This window comes from Triturus cristatus, chromosome 10 (genome assembly GCF_964204655.1).
Source record: "Triturus cristatus chromosome 10, aTriCri1.1, whole genome shotgun sequence".
Lineage (NCBI taxonomy): Eukaryota > Metazoa > Chordata > Amphibia > Caudata > Salamandridae > Triturus > Triturus cristatus.
This window is the reverse complement of record NC_140593.1, coordinates 884,743,071-884,765,873: the sequence shown is the minus strand read 5'-3', so window position 1 is coordinate 884,765,873 and position 22,803 is coordinate 884,743,071. Positions and strand designations below refer to the sequence as shown.

At 46.4% G+C, this 22,803-nt stretch overlaps 1 protein-coding gene across 17 annotated transcripts in view; it reads left to right on the top strand.

The window, feature by feature from the left end:
- LOC146796177 (uncharacterized) overlaps window positions 1-22,803 on the top strand; it is a 1,057,178-nt gene that overhangs the window by 851,258 nt on the left and 183,117 nt on the right. For all 17 annotated transcript variants that reach the window (XM_085628582.1, XM_085628595.1, XM_085628592.1 and 14 more), the window contains one exon: window positions 7,810-7,968. In XM_085628582.1, coding sequence (XP_085484708.1) covers window positions 7,810-7,968 — 159 coding nt within the window. The remainder of the gene's footprint in view (window positions 1-7,809; window positions 7,969-22,803) is intronic.

The following is a 22,803-nucleotide window of genomic DNA, read 5'->3' as shown; positions in this document are numbered from 1 at the left end:
CAGAAATTAATTAAGATTTCTGTAATTCTCTGGCGAATTTGTTTCTAAGAAAAGTTGAATTGGTCTATAATTCATTTGTAATCAGCCACCCAAGAGAGGTACATCTTGATAGATCGGCTTTTACACCCTCATCAGGGGAGACTTCCTTTACGAACACCCCATCCAAGAACATCCCCATAGGGAAAGATCTTATCGCTCTCATCCTTGCAAAGCAGGCCTTCGATCCATCGGAAAGCTACTCTAGTCTGAACGAGTTTAGCCCTCTTAATGAAGGTACTATTCAGGCCCTCTTAAGCCTAACTAAATCTGGTTCACTATTGGACCCATGCCTCCCTAGGTTCCTTCATGTAGTACCTGAAATTACAGCTAATTATCTTAAGGACATCTTTAATACGATGTTCTTGGAAGGCCATTTTTCCCAAGGAGTGGAAAAGGGCTTCCATTCTACCCCTGTTAAAAAAAAAACCTAATCTTGATGTCAGTGACCTGAACACCTATCTCTCGGCTTCCTCTCCCCGCAAAATTAGTGGAGAAGGCCATAAACTCTGAACTATCCTCATTCATTTTGAACAATAATGTTCTCGATGTTACTCAATATGGTTTTAGAAGTTAGCATAGCACCGAATCAGCTCTGATTACGGTATCTGAGGAAATCAGGCAAACCGTCGATAAGGGTTGGAGGGCTGCGTTGATTTTATTGGATCTATCTGCTGTCTTTGATACAGTAAACCACAGCCTTCTAATCAATCGCCTTTCAGCCCTAGGGACATGGGGTAATAAGGCACTTTGTCTTCTTTCATCTTTCCTTTCAGACAGGGAGTAGTTTGTGGAGCTTAACGGCTTTAGGTCCAGGGCCTTCTCTCTGCCTTGTTGGGTCCCTCAGGGATCTTCTCTGAGCCCTACGCTCTTCAATCTTTGTCTCGCCATTAGCCAAACTTTTAAAGGTATTTGGTTTTACAGTGGTATCTTATGCCGACGATACACAAATTGCAGTATGGCTGGCTAGTGACCAGGAGGGCACGGCTCTCAGATTTCAGGATTGCATGCGAGAAATTGGTAACTGGATGTCCGACAACTGTCTTAAGTTTAATTCTGGTAAGACATGGGTTCTCTTGTTCAGGAAGGAAACCTCCTTTTGGTCACCAAATTAGTGGCCTTCGGAGATGGGAGAACTTTGCTGATAAGCTTTCCTTTGAGGGCAAAATCAATTCCATAACATAATCTTGTTTTCTAACATTAAAAATTCTCATGAAAGTCCTACCATTTATTCCGCTGGATTTGTGGAAAGCTGTCATCTCCATTTTGAGGCTGAGCACTTTGCCAGGGCCGGTTTTGGTTCCCAGTCCGACCCTGTCCTGATTACTTCAAACACAAATTCCTCCGGTATGTTCCCACAAGACATCTTTGATCTACATCTGCCCTCAATCTTGTGATTCCTGAAGTTAAAACAGCCTCCTGGAGGAGGATGGGTGGGGTGTTTTATAGTTTGTACAGCTAGACTTTGGAACTCTTTCCCAATCTCTCTCAAGGTAAAATCGGATCTTATCTCTTTTTCATAAATCTTTAAAAACCTGGCTGTTCAATAATTAATACTCCACTTTTATCTCTAGCTCTCTTTTCACTTTAGTTGGAGCTATGGCACCTAAACACCTGCGGATGGTAGTGCGCAGTATAAATGTTCATTTCATTTAATTTCACCTTCACCAAGAATGTGCAATATCAGTAGTTTTGTGCACAGGCATTTCCAAGGCCGCTCTCACTCGGAGACGCTTTTTGTCTAGAGTGGAGCTCAGGCCACCTGTACACCTTACTATCCATACCACTCCTGCCCAGAGTTCTCAAGAAGATCAGGAACGACCGGGCCCAAGTCATCCTTGTGGCTCCCAACTGAACACGGAGAGTCTGGTATCCAGAGCTATTGAGCAATAGCCATCGATCATCTGATTGGGCTGCCCCTTCAGGGGATCTTCTATCGCAGCAGCAGGAGAGGGTTCTTCACCCGAACCTGTACACTTTCCACCTTCTTGCATGGAGATTGAACAGCAGCAGTTGACAGCTTTTGACCTTCCTCCCGAAGTCTTTCATGTTATTCTGTCAGCCAGGCGTCCCTCTACCAAGATGGTATATGCCTGCTGTTGGAAATAATTTGTGGCATTGTTAGAAACGGGGTTTCTGGTTGGCTAGGGTATGGGCCTAAGCCATGCAGAACCCACCACTCTTATCAGGGTAAAGGAGTTACACACCCAAGATAACCCCTGCTCACCCCCTTGGTAGCTTAGCAGAGCAGTCAGGCTTATCCAAGAGGGCAATGTGTAAAGTGTTTGCGCAACACACACCAGTGACACACTAGGCACACCACAGAAAAGAGACTTCTCACAGGATTATAAAAAAATATCACTGTATTAAATATGACACATAGACCCTAAATCACTTTGTAGTCTGTAAAGCACATTTAGACTACAATCACATAAATCACTGTGCCACCAGGCACTTGTCATGAAAATGCATAGATCAGAAAATCACTTTAGAATACTCACATAAATGACTTTGTAAAGAAACAAACTATGTCAATTAGGCAAACATTTCACTTACAGTAGGCAATCGTCCTAAGCATAACTGTTAGAGCCTTGCCATATATGTTTCACGGTTAGTTGCATCATAAATAATTTCTACTGCACAACACAGGCTGCCCCGGTCACTAGGAAACAGGTTATACTTAATTTCAGAGTAAGTTAGCCACAGACAGTGGAAGAAGTGCCCAGATTCACCTGGTTTGTGCCTAGCACCTTGGTGCCAATGACCCTGAGCACACCAACCCAGTGCGCGGATTCCGAGAGGGGGTGGGTAATTGGGCAGATGGCCCGCAGTTTACTTTAGCTGCAACTGGAACACAAAACGGCCCTCCCAAGGGATATACCCTTGTCGCTAGAGGGCTCCGCTTGGTGTCACAGATGGGAGGCGGTACGCCAAACCACCAGTCCTGAGTGGCTTGCTCGATGCAGGCAGTCCTCCTTCTCTGTTTAGCGCCCAGCACCGGGGATTCCTTTTGGGGTTGCCAGCCGGCTGCTTTGTTGGGCGTGGCTGACGGCGCCATGCCTACGTCAACTCTCCCTGGTGGTTGCTGGGCAACAGCCGGGACTACGGGCTGCCGCATTGGTCATCTGGCACTGTTAATGGGCTTTCATCGCGTGGCAAATTCCAGCTCTTCTCTGCTCTCGGGCCCCTTCCTGCAGGCAGTGGGGCTCAGCCCGGCACACAGGCTGGTCAGCGGCTACGATGCCAGCCCCTTCCCAGGGTGACGCGCTGGAGGTTTCCACCAACAGAAACGCGGGGAAGCTCCTAGACAAGTAAAGCACTGGGGAGCTTCCTACAGAAAGTAAAGCACAGGGGAGCTCCGCAGTAAAAGTACAAGACTTCCGAATATAAATGGCACACAGGGGAGCTCCACACCAAAAGCACAGGGGCGTTCCAAATAGATGTAGCACACAGAGAAGGAATACTGTGATGTCCCTGAGTCTTCCAACAACAGGAGGCCAGCACACACAGGCGCTTGGAGAGTTCTTCCGAAAGCTGGATACCACAGCAGGGTAAAAAGAGTCAATCATTTTCCTCCACCACAAACAGAAGCAGCAACTGCAGGCCAACCCACCCCTCACACAGAAAAGGCAGCTCTCCTCACACAGCCCTTCCGCTCTTCTACGTGGCAGGGTCCTCTTGTTCCTTGAAGTAATCCAAAGCCCTGGGGTTTTAGGTGCAATATTTGTACCCGGAATTGTCATTGGTCTCATTGTGGTAAGGGTCTCTGAACCCAGTCCAAACCAGTCCTGTCCTCCCTGGTGCAGCATGACCACAGGGGGGTGGGGACAGCATTGTGATCAAGGAGACACAGCCTATTCAGGAGCAAGCGGAACTCCTCCCACTACTCTAAATACAGACCAGCTCTATTCAGCCCTGCGATGAGTCACCTAGGCAAGGCAGGGCACACCTCCACGCCCCCCCCCCCTACCCCCCACCAGTGACTGTCTACAGTGAATGCACATCCCAGATCCTGTCAGGCAAACACCAGATGCTGAATACGCAAACAACCAGAGGCACACAGAATGGTAATGTAAGAAAAAGGCCACTTTCTAAAAGTGGTATTTTCAAACACAGAATTTAAAAAGCACCTTTACCAAAATGTGTCTTATTAAATTCTGAGCTCAGAGAGCCTTAACTTCATTTTTTTATAATGTCCCTATGGATAGCTACACCTGTAAAATTGTTACAGTATAGTCCAATGATAAACCTATAGGACATGTCACACACACCAGTATATGTTCTAACTTTCACTTACACTGCACCCTTCCCATGGGGGTACCTTGGGCCTACCTTAGGGGTGCCTTACATGTCAGGAAAGGGAAGGTTTGGGCCTGGCAAGTGGGTGCACTTGCTAAGGCAACATGGTAGTCACAAACTGCGGTCTCAGACGCTACAGTGGTTGGTGTGAGACTCATTTACAGGGCTACTTGTGGATGGCACAACCAGTGCTGTAAGTCCACTAGTAGCGTTTGATTTACAGGCCCTGGTGCACACCATGCACTTTACTAGGGATTAACCAGTAAATCAAATATGCCAATCATGGATAACCAATCCTTGTCACAATTTATACAGAGAGCATATGCACTTTAGCACAGGTCAGCAGTGGTAAAGGGCCCAGAATCCCATAGCCAACTAAAACAGAATCAGAAAAATAGGAGGCCTCGTCTGAGGCTCCGTCCCCTTTCTCAACCACTCTGCAAGGGGGCCTCCTGGCGCACTACTGGTTGGGGGGGTAAAGTATCCTTAGCTGCTGAGGGTTATTGGGGGCCAAGAACCCCCTATTGTTGCCACCAGTAAGTCCCCCACAGTGGGATTGCTGAGACCTTCTTGGAGGCCTGCTCCCATTCTCAATCGCTCACAAGTCTCAGCTACCTAGAGGACTTCATCCTCCAACCAGTAGTGCACCAGGAGGCCCCTTTACAGAGCAGTTGAGAAAGGGGATGGGGCTTCCGTCAAGGTCTCAGCAATCCCGCTGTTGGGGACCTAATTGTGACAACTATAGGGATTCTTGGCCCTCAATGACTTTCAGCAGCCAGCGGACTTCAACCCCCAACCAGTAGTGTTCCAGCAGGCCCCTTAGAGGAGTGCCTGTAAAAAGGGGGTGGGCCTCCGATGAGGCCTCAGCAATCCTACTGTGGGGGCTTACTTGGGGCAACAATCAGGGATCTTGGCCCCCCAACAACCCTCAGCAGCCAAGGGGAGTTTATTCCCCTGCCAGTAGTGCACCAGGAGGCACCTTTGCAGAGTTGTTGAGAAAGAGACCTTGGCATCCAAGGTGGTCTCAGCAATCCCGCTGTGGGGGACTTACTCGTGGCAACAATAGGGGTTCTTGGCCCCCAACCATCCTCAGCAGCCATGAGGAATTCATTGCCTAACCAATAGTGCACCAGGAGGCGTCTTTGCAGAGTGGTTGAGAAAGGGGGCGGGGCTTCTGACAAAGTCTTAGTAATCCTGCTGTGGGGGGACTTGCTTGTGACAACAATAGGGGTTCTTGACCTCACAACGACCCTCAGCAGCCAAAGGGACTTCACCCCCCAATCAGTAATGCACCAGGAGGCCCCTTTACAGAGGGGTTGAGAAAGGGGCGGGTCTTCCGACAAGGACTCATCAATCCTGCTGTGGGGGACTTACTAGTGGCAACAATAAGGGTTCTTGGCCCCCCAACGACCCTCAGCAGCCAAGGGGACTTCATTAGGTACGGCTGGGCAATACTCTGCCCGCTGATGGAACTCTGTGGAATGTGGCGCAGTTTTTCGGTACCTCCGCGGAATTTGGCCCCGCCCATGTCTACAGAAAATGAGCAGAAAGTGAGCAGAACCTACTCAGGCACTAATGCACTCACTCACATAACAACTCAGACACTCTTAGTCACATTCACTCATGCACCTACTCACAGACTAACTCGGACACGTACTCCCACTTACAGACACTTATGCACCCACTTACAGAATCACTCATACTCTCTCACCCACTCTCAGTTCTACTCAGCGATTTATGCACCAACTTACAGATCCTCTCAGAGACGCACACATCCACTCACAGACACACTGAGACACTCAAATACCTACTTACAGCCCCACTCATACTCTCTCACACCCACTTAGAAACCTACTCAGACACTCATACACCCACTGAGACACTCATTCACACACTCAGTGTCAAAGGTTAGTGGTTACAGTTAATACATAAAATTAAAAAAAAACTTACAAATTCCCTTAAAAAAACAAAGGTTACAGGGATGTTATAGTTAGGAAATAGTATTTAAAAAAATAGAAATTCTGTGAAAAAATCAAAGGTTACAGGGACATTATAGTTAGGCTCAGATTTCACTCAACATAATCTGTAGAATTCAACAGTTACACCTGAGCTAACTATAATGTATGCCCCTACAATGCACAACTTATGACATAACATATTACATCACTCATGACATGGTCAGTGACTTCACTGATGACATCTCAAATTGACATCACTGATGACATCATCCACAGAAGCACTCACACCCCATACAACCTCTCATATGCCCGCTCACATACCCACACAACCACTCACATACCCCTTCACAGACCAATACAAGTCCTTATACAACCACTCACTTATCCATAGGGTTACTCACACACCCACCTACTCACAGAGCCTGATCATAAAACCAGGCACTCACTCATACAGCCACTCACACAGCCACACACTCACCCATACAGCTACTGACAGCTAGTAATTCACATATACAGCCACTCACACACCTACTCACTCACTCACCCATATAACCTTTCAACAGAGCCACTCACTCACTCACCCATACAACCACTCACACTACTTACATACCCATTCACACATCCATACAACCACTCACATAGCCACTCACTCACCCATATAGCCAGTCCCACAGACACTCACTCTTCCATACAGCCACTCGCACACCAACTTACTTAACCGCACACTCATTCAAATAGCCACTCACTTAATGATACAGCTACTTACACACCCAGTCACTTACTCATACAGCCATTCAGACACCCACTCACTCACCCATACAGTCACTACACACCCGCATATCCACCCTTAGAGACACTGTCACACTCACTCACTCACCAGTACAGCTCATTACACAGCCACTAAGTCACCCACTTATACACCCATACAGCCACTCACAAACCTGTACAGTCACTCAGACACCCACTCACACACACAGTCACACAGAGACTCATAATGTTAAAAAAGGAATCACTCATTATTAGTACACAAAGTATACAAATTTAACGTTTGTGGTACCTTAGTATATACGTTTAACACACAAAAACATTTAGATAACACTCACAATCACTGGATGATGTCATCAGTAATGTCATCAATGATGTCATTTAAGATGTCATCAGTGATGTTATTGACCATGTCATGAGTGATGTAATGTGTGAGGTCATAAGCAGTGCCTTACGGTGCATAAGTTATAGTTAGCTCAGGTAACTATGACTGCTGAATTTCACTGGTTTTGTAAGAGTGAAATCTGGGCTTAACTATAACGTCCCTGTAACCTTTGGTTTTTTTCAGTGAATATATATATATATGTTTAACTTACCTTAACTATACTTACCTTACGTGGTAAAGATGTGCATAGTAAAGGCATATTTGTGGTAAATACATGGGTTGTAAGGCCATACAACCATGTGTGTATTCAAATGCCACCAATTCTAGTATGTGTTTTTGCTGACCACTTTCCATCTTTTATTGTAGCTGAGCCCTCCTATTCTGCCATCAGTAGGCTGCAGAAGGTTGTGAGTGGCTTCTCTGAAAATGAATGCATCAGCCCCTTCACTGCGGTGAAACCATCTGCTGCCAAAAGGAGTGTGCAGGAATCATGCATGAGAAGGCTGTGTGATCGCAGGGAGGCCGGTGAGTTGTTTTCAATTTTGTACAAGTTTTTAGTGACTGCTATTTCTGTGGTAGTACCATGCATAGAGAAATCACATCTACCTGGTATTAGTCACTGTCAGCATCACCACGGGTATTACAACCCCCAGGAAGGAGATCTCCTGTTTCTATGCGATTGCAAGCTTTGTGCTTTGACAAGTGTTCCGCCTATTCACCTCAAGCAGGATGTTAGAGTAAGTAAAGTATATAAATTGATTGTTTTTAGTTATTTAAAACCCTCACAATTTAACATATAAAACATTCATCATGGCACACACATGTAGAAAATCATACAATTAAAACATTTTCTTTATAACCACTTAATTCCAGCATTATTGTCAAAGATCAGTATGCAAATAATCCCATAGCTGCCTATTCTTGTGTTAACCTGAACTATCTCATGCTACATGTGCTTAGATATAACAAATGCTGTAGCCCTGATCGATAACCAGAATCAGTTAAAGTTGGATATATATAGTACGATTTGCCACGTGCAGAGACAAGAAGGCAGTAGCTTTGTTCTATAGACGTACTCTTACTTCTGGGTACGGACACGTTGGGGGATCCACGCAAGCCATACCTCCCTGGACTCCCCGGGTCTCTAGTTTTCAGAAATGTGTGGGTTTGGTAGGTCTCCATAGATGACCGCCAAGCCCAGGACCAAAAACTCATGTGACCTCCCTTGCAAAACCAGGTCATTTTTAGATACATAGAGGGCATCTGTGTTTTTGGTCCCGGGGTCGGCAGCCATCTTGGGAATCCTACCAAACCCACACATTTTTTTAAACTAGAGACCCGGAGGAGTCCAGGGAGGTATGGCTTGCATGGATCCCCCAATGTTTCCCTACCCGGAATCCCCTGCATACATAAAACTTTGATGAAAAAAATCAACTTTTTCTCAAATTTCTGTGTGGGAAAGTTGTAGGATCACTGGGCTGGCACAAATTTCCTATCACCCAACGTTCCCCCAGGTCTCCCGATAAAAATGGTACCTCACTCTTATGGGTGGGTCAAGTATCCGCGACAGGCAAGGGCCCAAAACGTATTGTGGAGACATCAAAATTAACTATCACAAAACTATCTGCTTTTGCAAGGGGGGGTCACATGAGTTTTTGGTACCGGGTTTGACGGCCATCTGGGGAAACCTACGAATCCCACACATTTCTGAAAACTAGAGATCCGGGCGAGTCCAGGGAGGTATGACATTCATGGATCCCCCAATGTTTCCCTACCCAGAATCCCCTGCAAACCTCACATTTTGATGAAAAATTCAAATTTTTCTCAAATTTCTGTGTGGGAAAGTACTGGAATCTGCATGGATCCACAAATTTCCTACCACCCAGCGTTCCCTCAGGTCTCCCAATAAAAATGGTTCCTCACTCGTGTGGTGGGTCAAGTACCCACAACAGGCAAGGGCCCAAAACTTATTGAGAAGACATCAACATTACATATCACAAAACAACCTGGTTTTGCAAGGGGGGTCACCTGGGTTTTTGGCCCCAGGCTCGGCGGCCATCTTGGGAAACTACCCAACCCACACATTTCTGAAAACTAGACACCCGGGGGAGTCCAGCAATGTATGACTTGCGTGGATCCCCCAACGTTTTCCTACCCAGAATCTCCTGCAAACCCCAAATTTAGCTGGAAAAAACCACATTTTCCGCATATTTATGTGTGGAATCACCGTGCGTGCACAAATGTCCTACCCCACAGCGTTCCCCTCAGTATCCCGAGTAAAAGAAAACCTATTGCCCCCATCTGCCTCCTGGGGGTGGGGGGGCAGAAAGTCTTTTGCCTTCTTTGGGGGGTAGGGTGGGGGCATTGAGATGCCCATTCTGGGCTACCCCCACCCCTGGCCTATAAAAAAAGAATCTCTGGCGTCTAGGGTGCTCTCTGCACTCCCGGGGGCAGATTGGGGGCTACTGCCCCATCTGCCTCCGGGGGGGGGCAGAAAGACTGTAGTATTTGTTTGGGGGGTGGGGGCATTGCTATGCCCATTCTGGGCAGCAGCCACCCCAACGAATATAAAAAAAATCCCTGGAGCTTAGTGGGCTTTCTGCCCCCCCGGGGGGCACGTCAGGGGCTATTGCCCAATCTGCCTCCTGGGGGGGAGCAGAAAGTCTTTTGTTTTCTTTGGGGGTGTAGGGTGGGGGCATTTGCATGCCCATTCTGGGCAGCCCCCACCCCTTGCCTATAAAAAACGGGGCAGTAAGACTGTTTGTACCCACATTATAATGGGGGGAGCAAAGGCCCTTGCCCAAGGGGCTGCTCCCTCCTCCCTGGTGGCTAGTGGGAGGATCCCTGCTTGGGGATCGCCCTCCTGGGGGTGATCCCCCAAGCAGGGATCCACTGGGGAAGGGTACCATTGGAGAGGGGAGATTCTCCCCTCTCCAATGATACCTCTCCCAAGTGCTCGGGGTGCTGAGCTAGCCCCACGTGCACCGAAACAATGAAACTAAGTTTCAGTTTCATTTTCATTGCAATGACGTCAGCGCCCCATGCGTGCGATCAGTATTGCAATGAAAATGCAAATTGGCCTCGGGTGGTTGGGGAAGCTCTTCCCCAACCTCCTGAGGCCAACAGCAAAAAAGGGAAATCCCTCTGCTGTCTGCAGCAGAGGGATTTAGTGCCCCTGTTCTCATAACAGAACGGTTCCATCATGAGCACAGGAGCAGTGGTGCTCAATGACGGAACCATTCCATCATGAGCACCCAAAGGGTTAAAGCTTTAATGGATGCTGAATTTGTATACAAGTTTATTGCATATTCTGGATCCATTCACATTCAGAAGATATATGTGTAAATCCTTTTGCAGTCTTCATAGAACTCAATGTAAGCATACCCCCAAAAGGACGCCCCATGCACATTTGTCTTGCCTCTGCAAAAATTTGGGCAAACCCATTGAAGATAGTTTGTCACTAGATAACCATGTATCGTGGAGATAAATTATTTCCTTTTCATCTAAAATTTTCTTTAGATATTCTATGTTTAGCAACCTATTTAATTTAGCCCGTGGACAATCTATGGAAAGACGGCTAAGTTATCTGGTGAACATACTACCTAGTCCATATTGTTCAAGCATGAATAATCTCCCTCCTGACGATAATTTAAAAAGCACAACAGTTACTGTATCTTGACTTTGCCAACACTATTTTGTGCTAATTTGATTCTTAAACTATCCCAATAGAGACCCACTGACCTCCTTTCCACCTCCCAAGGTCTTTCTGGCAAAGCTTAATTAATTTTATTACTCCTCAATCTCGCATGATTATTTCGAAATGGCTTTATCACTCCCTTCTTGAGATCCTCATTGAGCACTAATTTTTGGCCTTGAGGATTCAGCTTTTTCTCGGAATCCTGTATTAAATCTTTTATCAGCAGCGAATGAAACCCTGCCTTTGGCACCTCTCTTTCTCTTTATTCTGAAGAAAGGCTACCTGTTTCATGTCTTTCGAAGAGCTGGAGCAAAAAGATGAACAGTTTTAATAAAACTGTAAAACGCCAGATGTATTTAGTATATTCCACTTTTCTTTTTTTTACCTCCAGAACTCAAGATATTAAAATGTAGATACAAATTGTTTAGCTCGGCTATCCAATGCAATTTCCTTTGTCTTCTCACTGTTTGCTGAAGACTGTGAAGTAGGTACTTCTTTGTGGGCTGAACTTACGATTCCCTATTTTTGTTTGTAGGCTTCTATTTATTCACTCCCTATGTCTTCTTTTATATTTCCTTATCTCTTGCTCCCCCCACTTTGGAAATTCTTGTTAGATTCCATCACTGCCTTATCCTTTATTTAATGGGAGTCAGTTTATTTTATTCACCACTGTTTGAGGTGGGATTTTGAGCTTTATTCCAACCTTCCTTATGCTTGCTACACTGTTGCTTCCTATCTTTTCTTCGACCCATGTTTTTCTATATTTCAAACATACTCTACTTCCCACAGAAGCTCTCATCAATCTCCTAATAAGGGGAAATTGTCTCTCATAGTATATAATAATAATAATCTTTATTCGGAAGTAGTCACAACCATAAAAGATAAACGCATACTATAAAACAGATCATTATTACAGTTAAAATTCATTAAGAGTATTGTGCAAATTTTCAAAGTCTGTACAGCCGTCAATCGCATCTGGAGTTTCTGGATCTAAATGCTGCTCTCAAGAAATTTGTGACAACAAAGAGGGTATGGTCGTTGGTCAAAAGCCGCAAAGGCATAAGGGCAACACGTGCTTGTCTAAATCTCCTAGGTTTTAAAAGGAGCCTCAGAAACCATCTCTGGGGTGGATAAAATATTTACATAAGAGGACAAATTGTAGAGTGTCCTGTGGAGACTTATCGTCGCAAGCACAGGGGCCTCTCATTTGCGAGTAAGAAAAGTATATAGCATAATTTCTACTTTTCATCAATATGGGTCTTCACAATGTAAAGACTGAAGCACTTGTAACATAATTTTTTCCTTTTTTTTTTTGGCCTCTGTTATTTTTCCCCACGAAGCTGAAATTTCAACCAGCGGAACTAGTGCAGGCGTACAGGAATTAGTTTGTTTTAAATCTTGGTCTATGCTGTTCGGCAGATCAGTGCAAATGAACTGGGCATTTTTATTTAGAACAATCCCTTCTGAAATATCATTAAGTGTTTTCTGCATTAAGTTTTCAAGTTAAGTCAAAGTCCAAGAAGAAACACAAGAAGATGAAGCTGGATTTGTCTTCATCCTGCCACTTTCGCTCAGAGAAGTTGCTTGAACGTCAAGGCGCCTCCCTGTCTTGGCCCCAATCTCCCTCGGAGGAACTGATTCAACTACTGGTTCCATTGCAACCCAATTTTCCAGGTCTGTTGGCAACGCCTTAGCAGGTAGAGGCTTTCAAAGAAGCCATGTAACAGGTTTTTGCTACCCTTCCAGCTCCCTCTTGCTTGCTTTCAGGGCCCAAAAGTCGAAGGAGGCCTCCAGTCTAGTTAACGTTGGTAGATCCGTCCTTGATGGATCTGTGCCTCTTGACGTTGCTTCGTGGTCCATCTACTAATGCCCATCCCATATTCGAACCTGGTACCACAACCAACACCAGTTCCTGACCTGTCAATGCTGGCTCCGATGCCAGAGGAGGAGCCAGTTGTTTTGTCTGACTCCGAGACGAATCCAACACAACTTTGACCGAAGTTAAGTCCTGTACAGTTTCAGACACAGTGGAACCAACCTCATTCAGATAAAACCTACCACTAACCAGAATCACTCTTTAAGTGCTCCCTAATCTTTTTGCCCCCAGTTTGGAACTCAGCCAACATGGCCTGGGTGATGACGAGAATGATGCATCCCAGTACAATGAAGATGATAATCTTCTTATGAACTTACAAGATGTTAGTGGTCTAGACACCTCCCCTGACACTGGGTTCCCCCAGTAGCCCATCAAAAGAAGAGCCAACCTCTTTCATAGGGATCATCCGGCATTTGGCCAAAGTTCTTGATTTTCACTCCACCTTCTAAAACTAGAAAGCGCTGCCCCCTCACCTCTGTAAATCACCCTCGCTGACGGACTTTAGGAAGAAACTCAAGTCCTGGCTTTTCAACTAGCCCAGCAACCCAGTGCCTGGAAACCCTCACGAGTGATAAGCCGCGCTGTACAAGTACTACTGATTGACAATCTAATGAGGTAAAAAAACATACAGACAGTGATTCCACAGCCTGGACAGAGTTCAACAGATCCACTCTTCCCATTCAAAGAAGCTATGCCAGACATGCTGATAGCCACCACTTAGCCAAACCTTGCACTTCCCCGCCTGTAAAAAGGCAAGTGGCTAGACACTATAAAGCTGTCCTAGGTGACCCTGCCTTTCTCTTACAGCATCCCACACTGGTCCAAGCCTCTAACAGTAAGTTGAACCCAAACTCTTTCCCTATGACTCCTGAAGGCATTTGACATTTTTTTTTTTCTCAGCCAGTTCCGACCTTTGTATACTCAATGCCAGTTGCTTCCTAAGATGATCTTAACATGTGCTGTGGACCATGGTCAGTGAGATCTTACTGGCAGTCTAATGAATTTAGCTCTAACCTGGCACAGATCGTTCAGGATGGCCAAGATGCAGCAAAATACGTTATCTGCTCTGGACTGGACACTACTGACTGCTTGCGCAGGGAAGTCAGTAGCAGCATGGTGCTTCAACTCCCTCAACCCCTTCTACCAACAGTTCTGCACAAAACATGCCATGCCAAACCCTAATCGGGTGCAAACTTTTTTTTTGGGGTGGGGATTGTGCAGACTCATCAACCAGCGGCAAATTATGAAAACAATAATGTTGACAACACAAGTAGGTCCCACCTTTGACAAGACTATTTGCTTTATCCAGTGCTTTTCATCATCAGGGTAAAAACAGTAGGCAAAATAAACACTGATGTGTACATGTGAGAAGTTGGCCTGGCATATGCTGTCCACTAGTTATAGGGGATACCTTGCACCAGTCCAATTCGACTCTTATGGTGATAGGTTAAAAGACAACCTTTAAAGAAAGCTATCCTAGTGGTAGCTGTGGAGAGCAGCCTTCAGGCTAAGTCTTGAAGGAGTGTTAAGCTTATTGTTTTACCATAGATAACCTCTTGAATCACCAAATGAAAGAGTAGTCCACACAGGTATATATATATATAAAATATATGTATTTATTCTAAGAATAATCCCACTAGTCTCTTTATGAGGCTGGAGGTAAAGATACAATTCAAACAAGCATTGATAGTTACAATAAATAGCACTGGAATCATAGGGCCCCAGGGGAGGACCAAACCATATATCAAAAAAATGGTATAAGAACCACGACAACTCTACAGACCATGCCTAGGGCATTTAGGGTCGCTGGCCCCTTGTGAAACCACCCAAGGTAGTGAGGAAGGGGACCCACGGGAGACGCGTGCAGTGGTATAAGCTACTGTCGGGATCTCTATTAAAGCCTATGGAGAATGTCGCGGTTGAATTTTACAAGATTAAAAACACTTCTAGCAGGAGTTCAAGTTCAAGAGTTTAGAGTTAAGCTTTTGAAGGGCCCACACCCACGAGAGTACCGAGGTACCACTGTTACCTGCCCCAGGGAAGCCGGGTGCATAGGTCGTTTTCGATGTCGGGTCGCGGGCTGATTTTCAATGGCAAAATGTGAAAAACTGCTGCTAGCAAGAAGCGTTGTCGATGTTGTGAAGATTGAAGATGTAGATCTTGAAGAGAAGGACCTGAAAGCAGAGGGGACAGAGTCTGGGTCACGGCACAGTGACCAGGGGGCTCAGGAGAAAGAGCCCTTCAATGTCGGGTGCTTCCAGGTGGAAGATGGGTAGCTTGGATCGTCAGCCACGGGGTCCAGGAGGCTTCAAGGAAGGCCAGCTTCTGGAGGGCGACTGTCCCACGAAGGATGAGGGTCGCTGTGGTGTTAGTGTCCGGATTGGATCCACTAAGCCTTGGCAGCCGCAACCCACGCAAGAATCATAAAATAGCTACTGGTGCAGACCCACAAGGTCTGAGCGAGGTCTCCCGAGGAGACTGAAGAGCAGGCCTGGAGCAACCAGGTGAACTCTTGGAAGTGAAGATTGACCTCCACCAGAGCCCACCAGTCGAGAGACAAGGGACCACGGGAGGCAGCAATTTGGTGTGCGTAAAGATGCGCCCACGGGTCGCCGGAGCGGGCTAGGGCGTCGATCTTTGGCACAGATGAGGTTGAGAGATTGGCTCAATAATGGGCCATAGCACAACTTCCCCACTCGTCGGGGCCGTGTGCTGTGCAAGAGGTGGCCGGTGTCCTGGGGTATTGGGGATCTCGGCACCCACGGGGTCCACGGTGCTGAGCTTTGCTGTGCACACTCACTGGCCTCTGGGATGCTTGGAAACCCACCTCAAGGTAGGTAAGAGTCGTCGATGTCCGTAGGAGCAGCGAAGTTCCAACCGGGTCACTTGCAGTGTTTCAGGTGCCTGCCAAGCTGGGGGGTAATTCCTTTACCCCAAGGGAGATTTCTTCATTCAGCTGTGCGGCAGCAAGTCGAAGTTCAAGTCTGTGAAGTTCAAGAATAATCTGAGGCTCTGGGGTCCCTGTTTTCACCTTTATCCAAGGATTAGGGGAGTGTCCAGATCAGAGCCCACCAATGAGAGTTCAGGCGGGAAAGGGTGGCTACACCCTCTCCCCTTTGTGTGTTTTCCCGCCTGGGCAGGGGACAGGATGCCCCTAAACCGGTTTGAGGCGGTGTATGCAGAAGTAGGCACTGGAGAAGCCTACGTGCAAGTCTGAAAGACATCCTATGGTGCACCCACCCAGTTCCAATCCACATAGTCTGTCTGGGGAGGTGGGAGTACCTCCCTGCAACAAGATCCCTATTGTCCAGCTGCCGTGGCTGGAGTTCTGCCCAGCAACAGGCAGCCAGAGTCGTGTGGGTGGCGGGTAGCATCCATTTTGTACTACGTGTGCACTTTTAAATTGGTATCTAAAATCTGCCGCTTTTACCATATCGCCCCTCTAGCAGGGGGGAATCATGCCCTCACTCCCATGGTTGGATTGGGGGTATGATTCCTACATGTTTGACACCAAACACGACATGGTTCTGTGCAGCCACTCTCAAGTTATCACGCTATCACGATTACTTATAATGCGGTTAAGAGTATATGGTATGGCTGCACTACAAACAACCTCGCACTATTTTTAATGAAGGTTGCAGAGGGGCCCTACTCAGGTAGGGGTTCCCCCTCACATATATCTCAGCACCCTGCCTTGTAGGATTAGCAAGGCCTGCCTTAGGGGTGACCTATGAGGATATATGTGTTGTAATTAAGTGGGATACAGGGTACCTGTATCCCTGTAAGGGGTGCAAGCACCACCTTATCCAGACTACAGTAGTGGTCTGGTGGTGTCAGTTTGTATGGCTGTCCCAGGGGTGGCACAATAAGTGCTGCAGCCCCTGGTATGCCTCTGAGGGACCCATGCCCTTTGTACCTAGGGTACCATCTACAAGGGGCTGATAGGGTGTCCTCAGTATCCAATTGGGACGTACCTAGGGTACTCACATCAGTTTAAGAGAGGAAGCAGATAGGCTGGGGTCCTGGATAGCAGGATCCCAGCCAGACTAGTCAGAAACCATTCAAATACCAGGCAAAAAGTTGGGGGCAACCATATAGTCAGATTCCACCTTCCTACAGTACATCACAAAGCAAACCAATGATAAGCATAGTGCTGACTCAAAGCCTACTTTAAGTACAGCACACCATAGGCCCACACTAGGTCTTTTGACAGCAGATAGGAAAAGCTGTCTATGGCTAGACCCAAAAACTGAGATCATGCAAGGACAATGTCAGCATACCAAAATCAAACCATCCTGGGGCTGGGCAACACAGACAAAGGCAGGGGCAGTCAGCACCCAGAAATAACTCTGACAGGGGAAACAAAGTTCACATGACAGCTTTGCACTGCTTATGACCTCACGCATGACATCCCTCATGACATATGACATAATCTATGATGTAACTGATGACATTTCAAACAACATCATTGATGACATCACTGATGACATCATCCAATGATTGTGCTCGTTTGTTTTATAGTTTAGATTGTGGCAGATAACTAGCATATTACATTTCCACTTAATTTGTACAGTTTGGGTCCAGCTTATGGGTGTAAGTATTTAGAAAACGCATTTCCTCCTAATGCACCATAGCTTTACAGAGCTATTGAATATGTTATAAATCTTTGTATTTCAGAGTAACTCTGTGCACAGGTGACAGTTGCCTTGTGTTCATTATGTTCCACATAAGTATTTTGGTACTGCAGAAAAAGTTTCCTGCTGGGCAAAGATTCTACGTACTACATAAGTATTGTAGGCAGCCTTGAGTTATAGAAGAGAATCGTCCCAGAATGACAATTTCTACTTAACATAGAAGACTGCAGGGTGTGTGACCTGGCAAGATGGCACATTGGATGCTCTGAGCCCAAACTCTGTCCCCCCCAGTCATTGATCCTTCAGCATCTTCCCAGTAGGAGTGCTGAAACCTCCATATGCAGACACACATGGACTTCTGAAGAGGAGCCTGGCTTCCTGACTCCCCTGACTGGGGATTTGGTTGTCCGGTGGAGCAAGTGGCTCCTTCGCAAGCTAACCTGCCACCTGACATGGGAGGCCACATGGAAAGGCGGTGTCCCCTGGCCTGCTGGGGCACTGCAAGGCGATGAGAGCTGCAGTGCAACAGCCTGAGAGGTTAACAGCCGGGGCGCCTGAGAATGCCTTGAGACACCCAGGGGTGAAATCTGGCAGTTCGGTGGGCTGGAGGAGGAACGTGTAGCTGGTCGTAACCGCATGGGCGTGAACGGTGAGGCTGAGACACCCGGAGCTGAAGCGGAGCGGTGGTGGTGGGCCCCAAATCTCCCTCCATGACTTGGAATGAAAAGCAGCTGGCCCCTGAAGACTGCCCCAGAGACCTGGAATGAGTTAAGCGGAGCAACCGCTGCAAGCTGGGCCCGGGGAAGGAGTGCTTTGTTTGGCAAGGAGGGTCAGACACACTTGCAGGGGGAGACACTGCCACATGTAGGAAAGGCCGGTAGCCGGTGGTGGACCTCCAGAGTGAGGCGGAAAGTATTCCTGAACAAGCGGCAATGGCGGGGCCTGAAAACAAAAATTACACAATATTGCTGATTGGAGGCAGGAATGGCCAAAGGGAGCAGGTGGGCAGGGATCCCATGTTAAATAAACTGAAACAGACACACGAAGAATACTGCTGCAGTGGAGGGCCTACACACCACGAGGGGTACTAGGAGGTGGCTGCAGGGCCCCTGGGGAGTCACCCGACCGTGTGGGACATACTGCTGATGAGGAGACAGACACAGGGAGGTGATTGGACTCCCCAGCCCTGCCTGCAGAGAGAGGCACCTTGATGCCCTGTCTTCCTCTGATGTGGCGGCCTGGAGGCACCAGGGCCAACTGGGGAACCAAGAGGCAAATGAGCGACAGGGGTGGCTGCAGCATGCCGGAGGTACTGCTGAGGATCGATGAGTGACGCAGGAGTGCCCAGCGGAGACATGAATGAGAGCAGGTGAGTCTGCCCCGGGGGGAGAATCAGACGCTTAAGGTCGGTAAACACTGAGCGGCTGTGGTCTGGGGAAGCCCATTGAGTGGGGTAAAGAGAGAGAGAGACCAACAGATTGCTAAAGCTGGACCCGGCTGAACCTGGGTGTGTAGTTGACTCTGGTCTCCGCTGGGGAAAGCGGACTAACTGAACACACAGTCTCTGGGTGTGCACATCAGCGAACAGTTGAAGATAGACATGGCCTGAAGCGAGGAAAACTGCATGAACCATGATGACTGCTCCTCCAGGCAGCCTAAACGAGTCTGAGTAAGCACTTGCACACAATTGGTCCATTAGAGACAAGCGAGACACACCAGATAGTGGTGGGGGGGTAGCATGGTGTGGAGCCAAGGAGTAGAAAATGGGGAAAGACAACCCACCCAGGATCCAGCAGAGCAACACAATTACCCAGTATGCACTGCCGTAGGGACTTGCGCAGCACAATTAAGACGGGTGTCCTGATGCCCGAGTTGGAGAGTGAACCCTCAAGAGCAGCATTGATGGAAACAATTCAATGGTCCCGCACCATTCTGCAAGGGAAGATTGATACAGTTGCAATCGAGATGGGCCTCCGGCTCACAGACCTCAGAAATGTCTCGGAGAGCGTAACATTCACAAAACAAATGATTGGCAGGCTGGGGTGGGATGTTGTCACCCTCAAGGAACAAGTTGCAAAATTAACAGCCTCTGTAAAGATGCTGGAAGACGGGCAAAGGATGCTGAGGGCCGGTTCCGTCGTAACAGCCTGAGGCTGCTGAGGTTCCCGGTAAGGGCAAAGGTTGCATCAATAGAATCTTTCCTGGAGAACTGGATCCTTACTACTCTCAAACCAGAGGGCCTATCTACTATGTTCGCAGTAGAGGGAGTGCACAGAGCTTGTGATGCGCTCCCAGCCAAGGGCTCCCTCTAGGGCCCTCACTGCAGGGATATTTAACTATCATGACAGAGACTGCATCCTCAAAGCAGCCAATTAAGCAGGGACGCTGAAATATGAAAATGACAGCTTCGCCATTTTTTCAAACTATACTCAGAAAGTACAATCCCAGAAAAAGTCATTCGTGGAGGTCAAGCAGAATCTTAGATCCGTTGAATTGTTGTACATGATGTTGCTCCCCGTGCAGCTCTGAGTGGTCACGCAGGGTAAAACTAATGTTCGAGGCATGTGAGCTGTTGATCACATGCTTTGCTTACTCCTGCCATCTAGTGTTGGGTCTGGATGTTTGCCATTTGTTTTTCTTTGAAGAAGTCTTTTCCAGGCACAAGGTAGGTGACCTTAGTCAAACAGACAAAGCCTCCTTGTCATGAATACGCAACAATCAGCACACCTTTCACACTGACGGGATAAAGATGAACAGCACAGATATAGTCAAAACAATTGAGAGAAAAAATATGACATAGAAATTTATTCACAGTTTCATTAAAAGTTCTGTACACAATTTCATTAAAAATTCTGTAAGTGCAATACTATATATTGTTATAAGGCTAATTATGAAGCAATTACAATATAATACCTAAGTATCAGAATAATGTTAACAAAAGTATCCACAGTAACAGTTCAGGAACACCCTAAAACATACAATTGGGAACAGATTAAAAAGGACAATAGGGTCCTATTCACAGAGGGAAATCACCAAATCAACGATTCATCAATTGCGACCCCAATTAATATTGCTTTCAGTTATACATGTCACAAAAAAAAACTGTAATCAAAGATTTTGTGTGGTTTCCTCTTTGAGAGCATCGACGCGTTTCGGTGGGCACTGATTCCTTGGCAACACCTTCTTCAGGAAATTTTAAAATAGAGTCCCAATATCAGTTATATATAAAAAACGAGTGATCTGGAAAAAAACATACATAACATATTTTTAGTCACTCGCACAGTCTATTTGTTCTCTCAATTCCTGACCAATCCTACTGTTCAAGAGGACCATCCCACAAATCAAGGAAAATGTTACAAGCACGCCAGTCAGCCAAACAATTTCAACATTCTAGGTATCACTTATCTTGAAGGTTTAAATTGTGTTAGTGGAAGCACCACTTAATGATACTACAGACAGATCTGTCCTATTAGCACATACACCTATAATGGCGCTAAGAGCAGGGATTCGTCATATAGACGTTCTATTTATTTTCAATATATGCATTTTAGTATAATTTTATGCGCTGCCATTTCTGTTGTAGGGCATGTTAATACTTATTAAAACTCTTAAGAAACCAACCACCCCATCAACTTAAGTTTTCATAGATGGACATACTTTTTACAATGGTGGTCATGGTTAGACAACTCACGTTTATTATTTAGAGAGCTGTATCCATATAAATGCTGCCAGAAGTTCTTTTATTTAATCTTTTGTCTGCAGCCAAAAGTCGGTCCTTCACGATGGATATATAAAAACACCTATTTAGATGAGACACGACATACTCAAGAGCTTTGTTTTTAAGTAACAGAAAAAGTATATAGAAAAGCTGATCATAATTTCATATACCTTATTTACATCCGCTTCGAGTCTGAATAGACCTCAAGATAGTTTTGTATGTCTTATTTGCATCCGCTTCAAGTCTAAATAGACCTCAGGACACACGTTTTCCTATTTAGGGATAATTCTTTCCCACGTACCCGGACAGGCACCTATAAACAGAGTAAATACCATATTTTATTAGTGCAGGATCCTGCATGTCTTAATAGGTCATTAAGAGAAACAGTATTCCTCTTTGTGAGACTCTTATTCACTCAATGTCGATAAACTATGTAAACCCAAAATAAGTAAAAGACCTTTGAGCTATTACCATATATTAGACCCTGTCACATACTTCGTTCTATCTAGTATATTAGTTTCCGACCGTGCTATCACAGTCGTGGCTCTCTTTTATACCCAATTATTCTGTCGAGACATGACCGTCTCTCTCTAAGCTAAAGCTCCTATCGCCAATGCCTACAAATATATCGAGTGCAGAAAAATGGCGCCCAAAACTTTTTACTTAGGTATTACTCGTTTACCTTAAGATAGCTTTCCACTATAAAATCCTTGTTTCTCCATCAAATGTGGTTATATTTATATTCTCCAAACCGGAATACGGTGCCAATAATGCACTACGAAGAAAACAAATATTTCTTAGAGCAAATCGAACCTTCGCATCAAGGTAACACTGCCGCCACAACCAACTGTCTCAGGTAGGTGACTCCTCCTTTCGGTGATAGTGCGCATGGGCATCGACTCCATTTTTAGATTGTTTTTTTCCGCCATTGAGTTCGGACGTGAATTGCTGCGCTCCGGTTCGACACTATTTTTCCGGTTCCCCTCGGTGCGCCAAACACTCACCCTCGATGGTATTGTTTTCAATCACATAATTCCATTCTTCGCGTATCGTATTTACTGCAAAATCCCTCTTTCGATCTGGTAGCTTGTGGAAGGACTTCGGGCCAACCAGCTTTGGTTCGCCTTGCAGTAGATGGAACGGACTCCTTTTAAATTCTGACGTCAGTGCCATGCGAAGGTTCCGCGCTCCGACTAACACGAAGTGTGCAACCTGTGCTTGTCTTCGGAGCACAGAGAACAGGACTGCGACGCCTGTAAGGCTTTCCCATCGAAGAAAATGTTTCGCGACCATCAGGCTTGAAGTCGCGACATGCAGAGCCAACGCACCGGTTCCATTTCGGACCTCTTCGGAGAAGATTCAGAACAAGAGACCTGAGACGCCATGGGAGCCGAGGAAGAACACAACCCTATATCCATCTCTGACTATGGCTCCG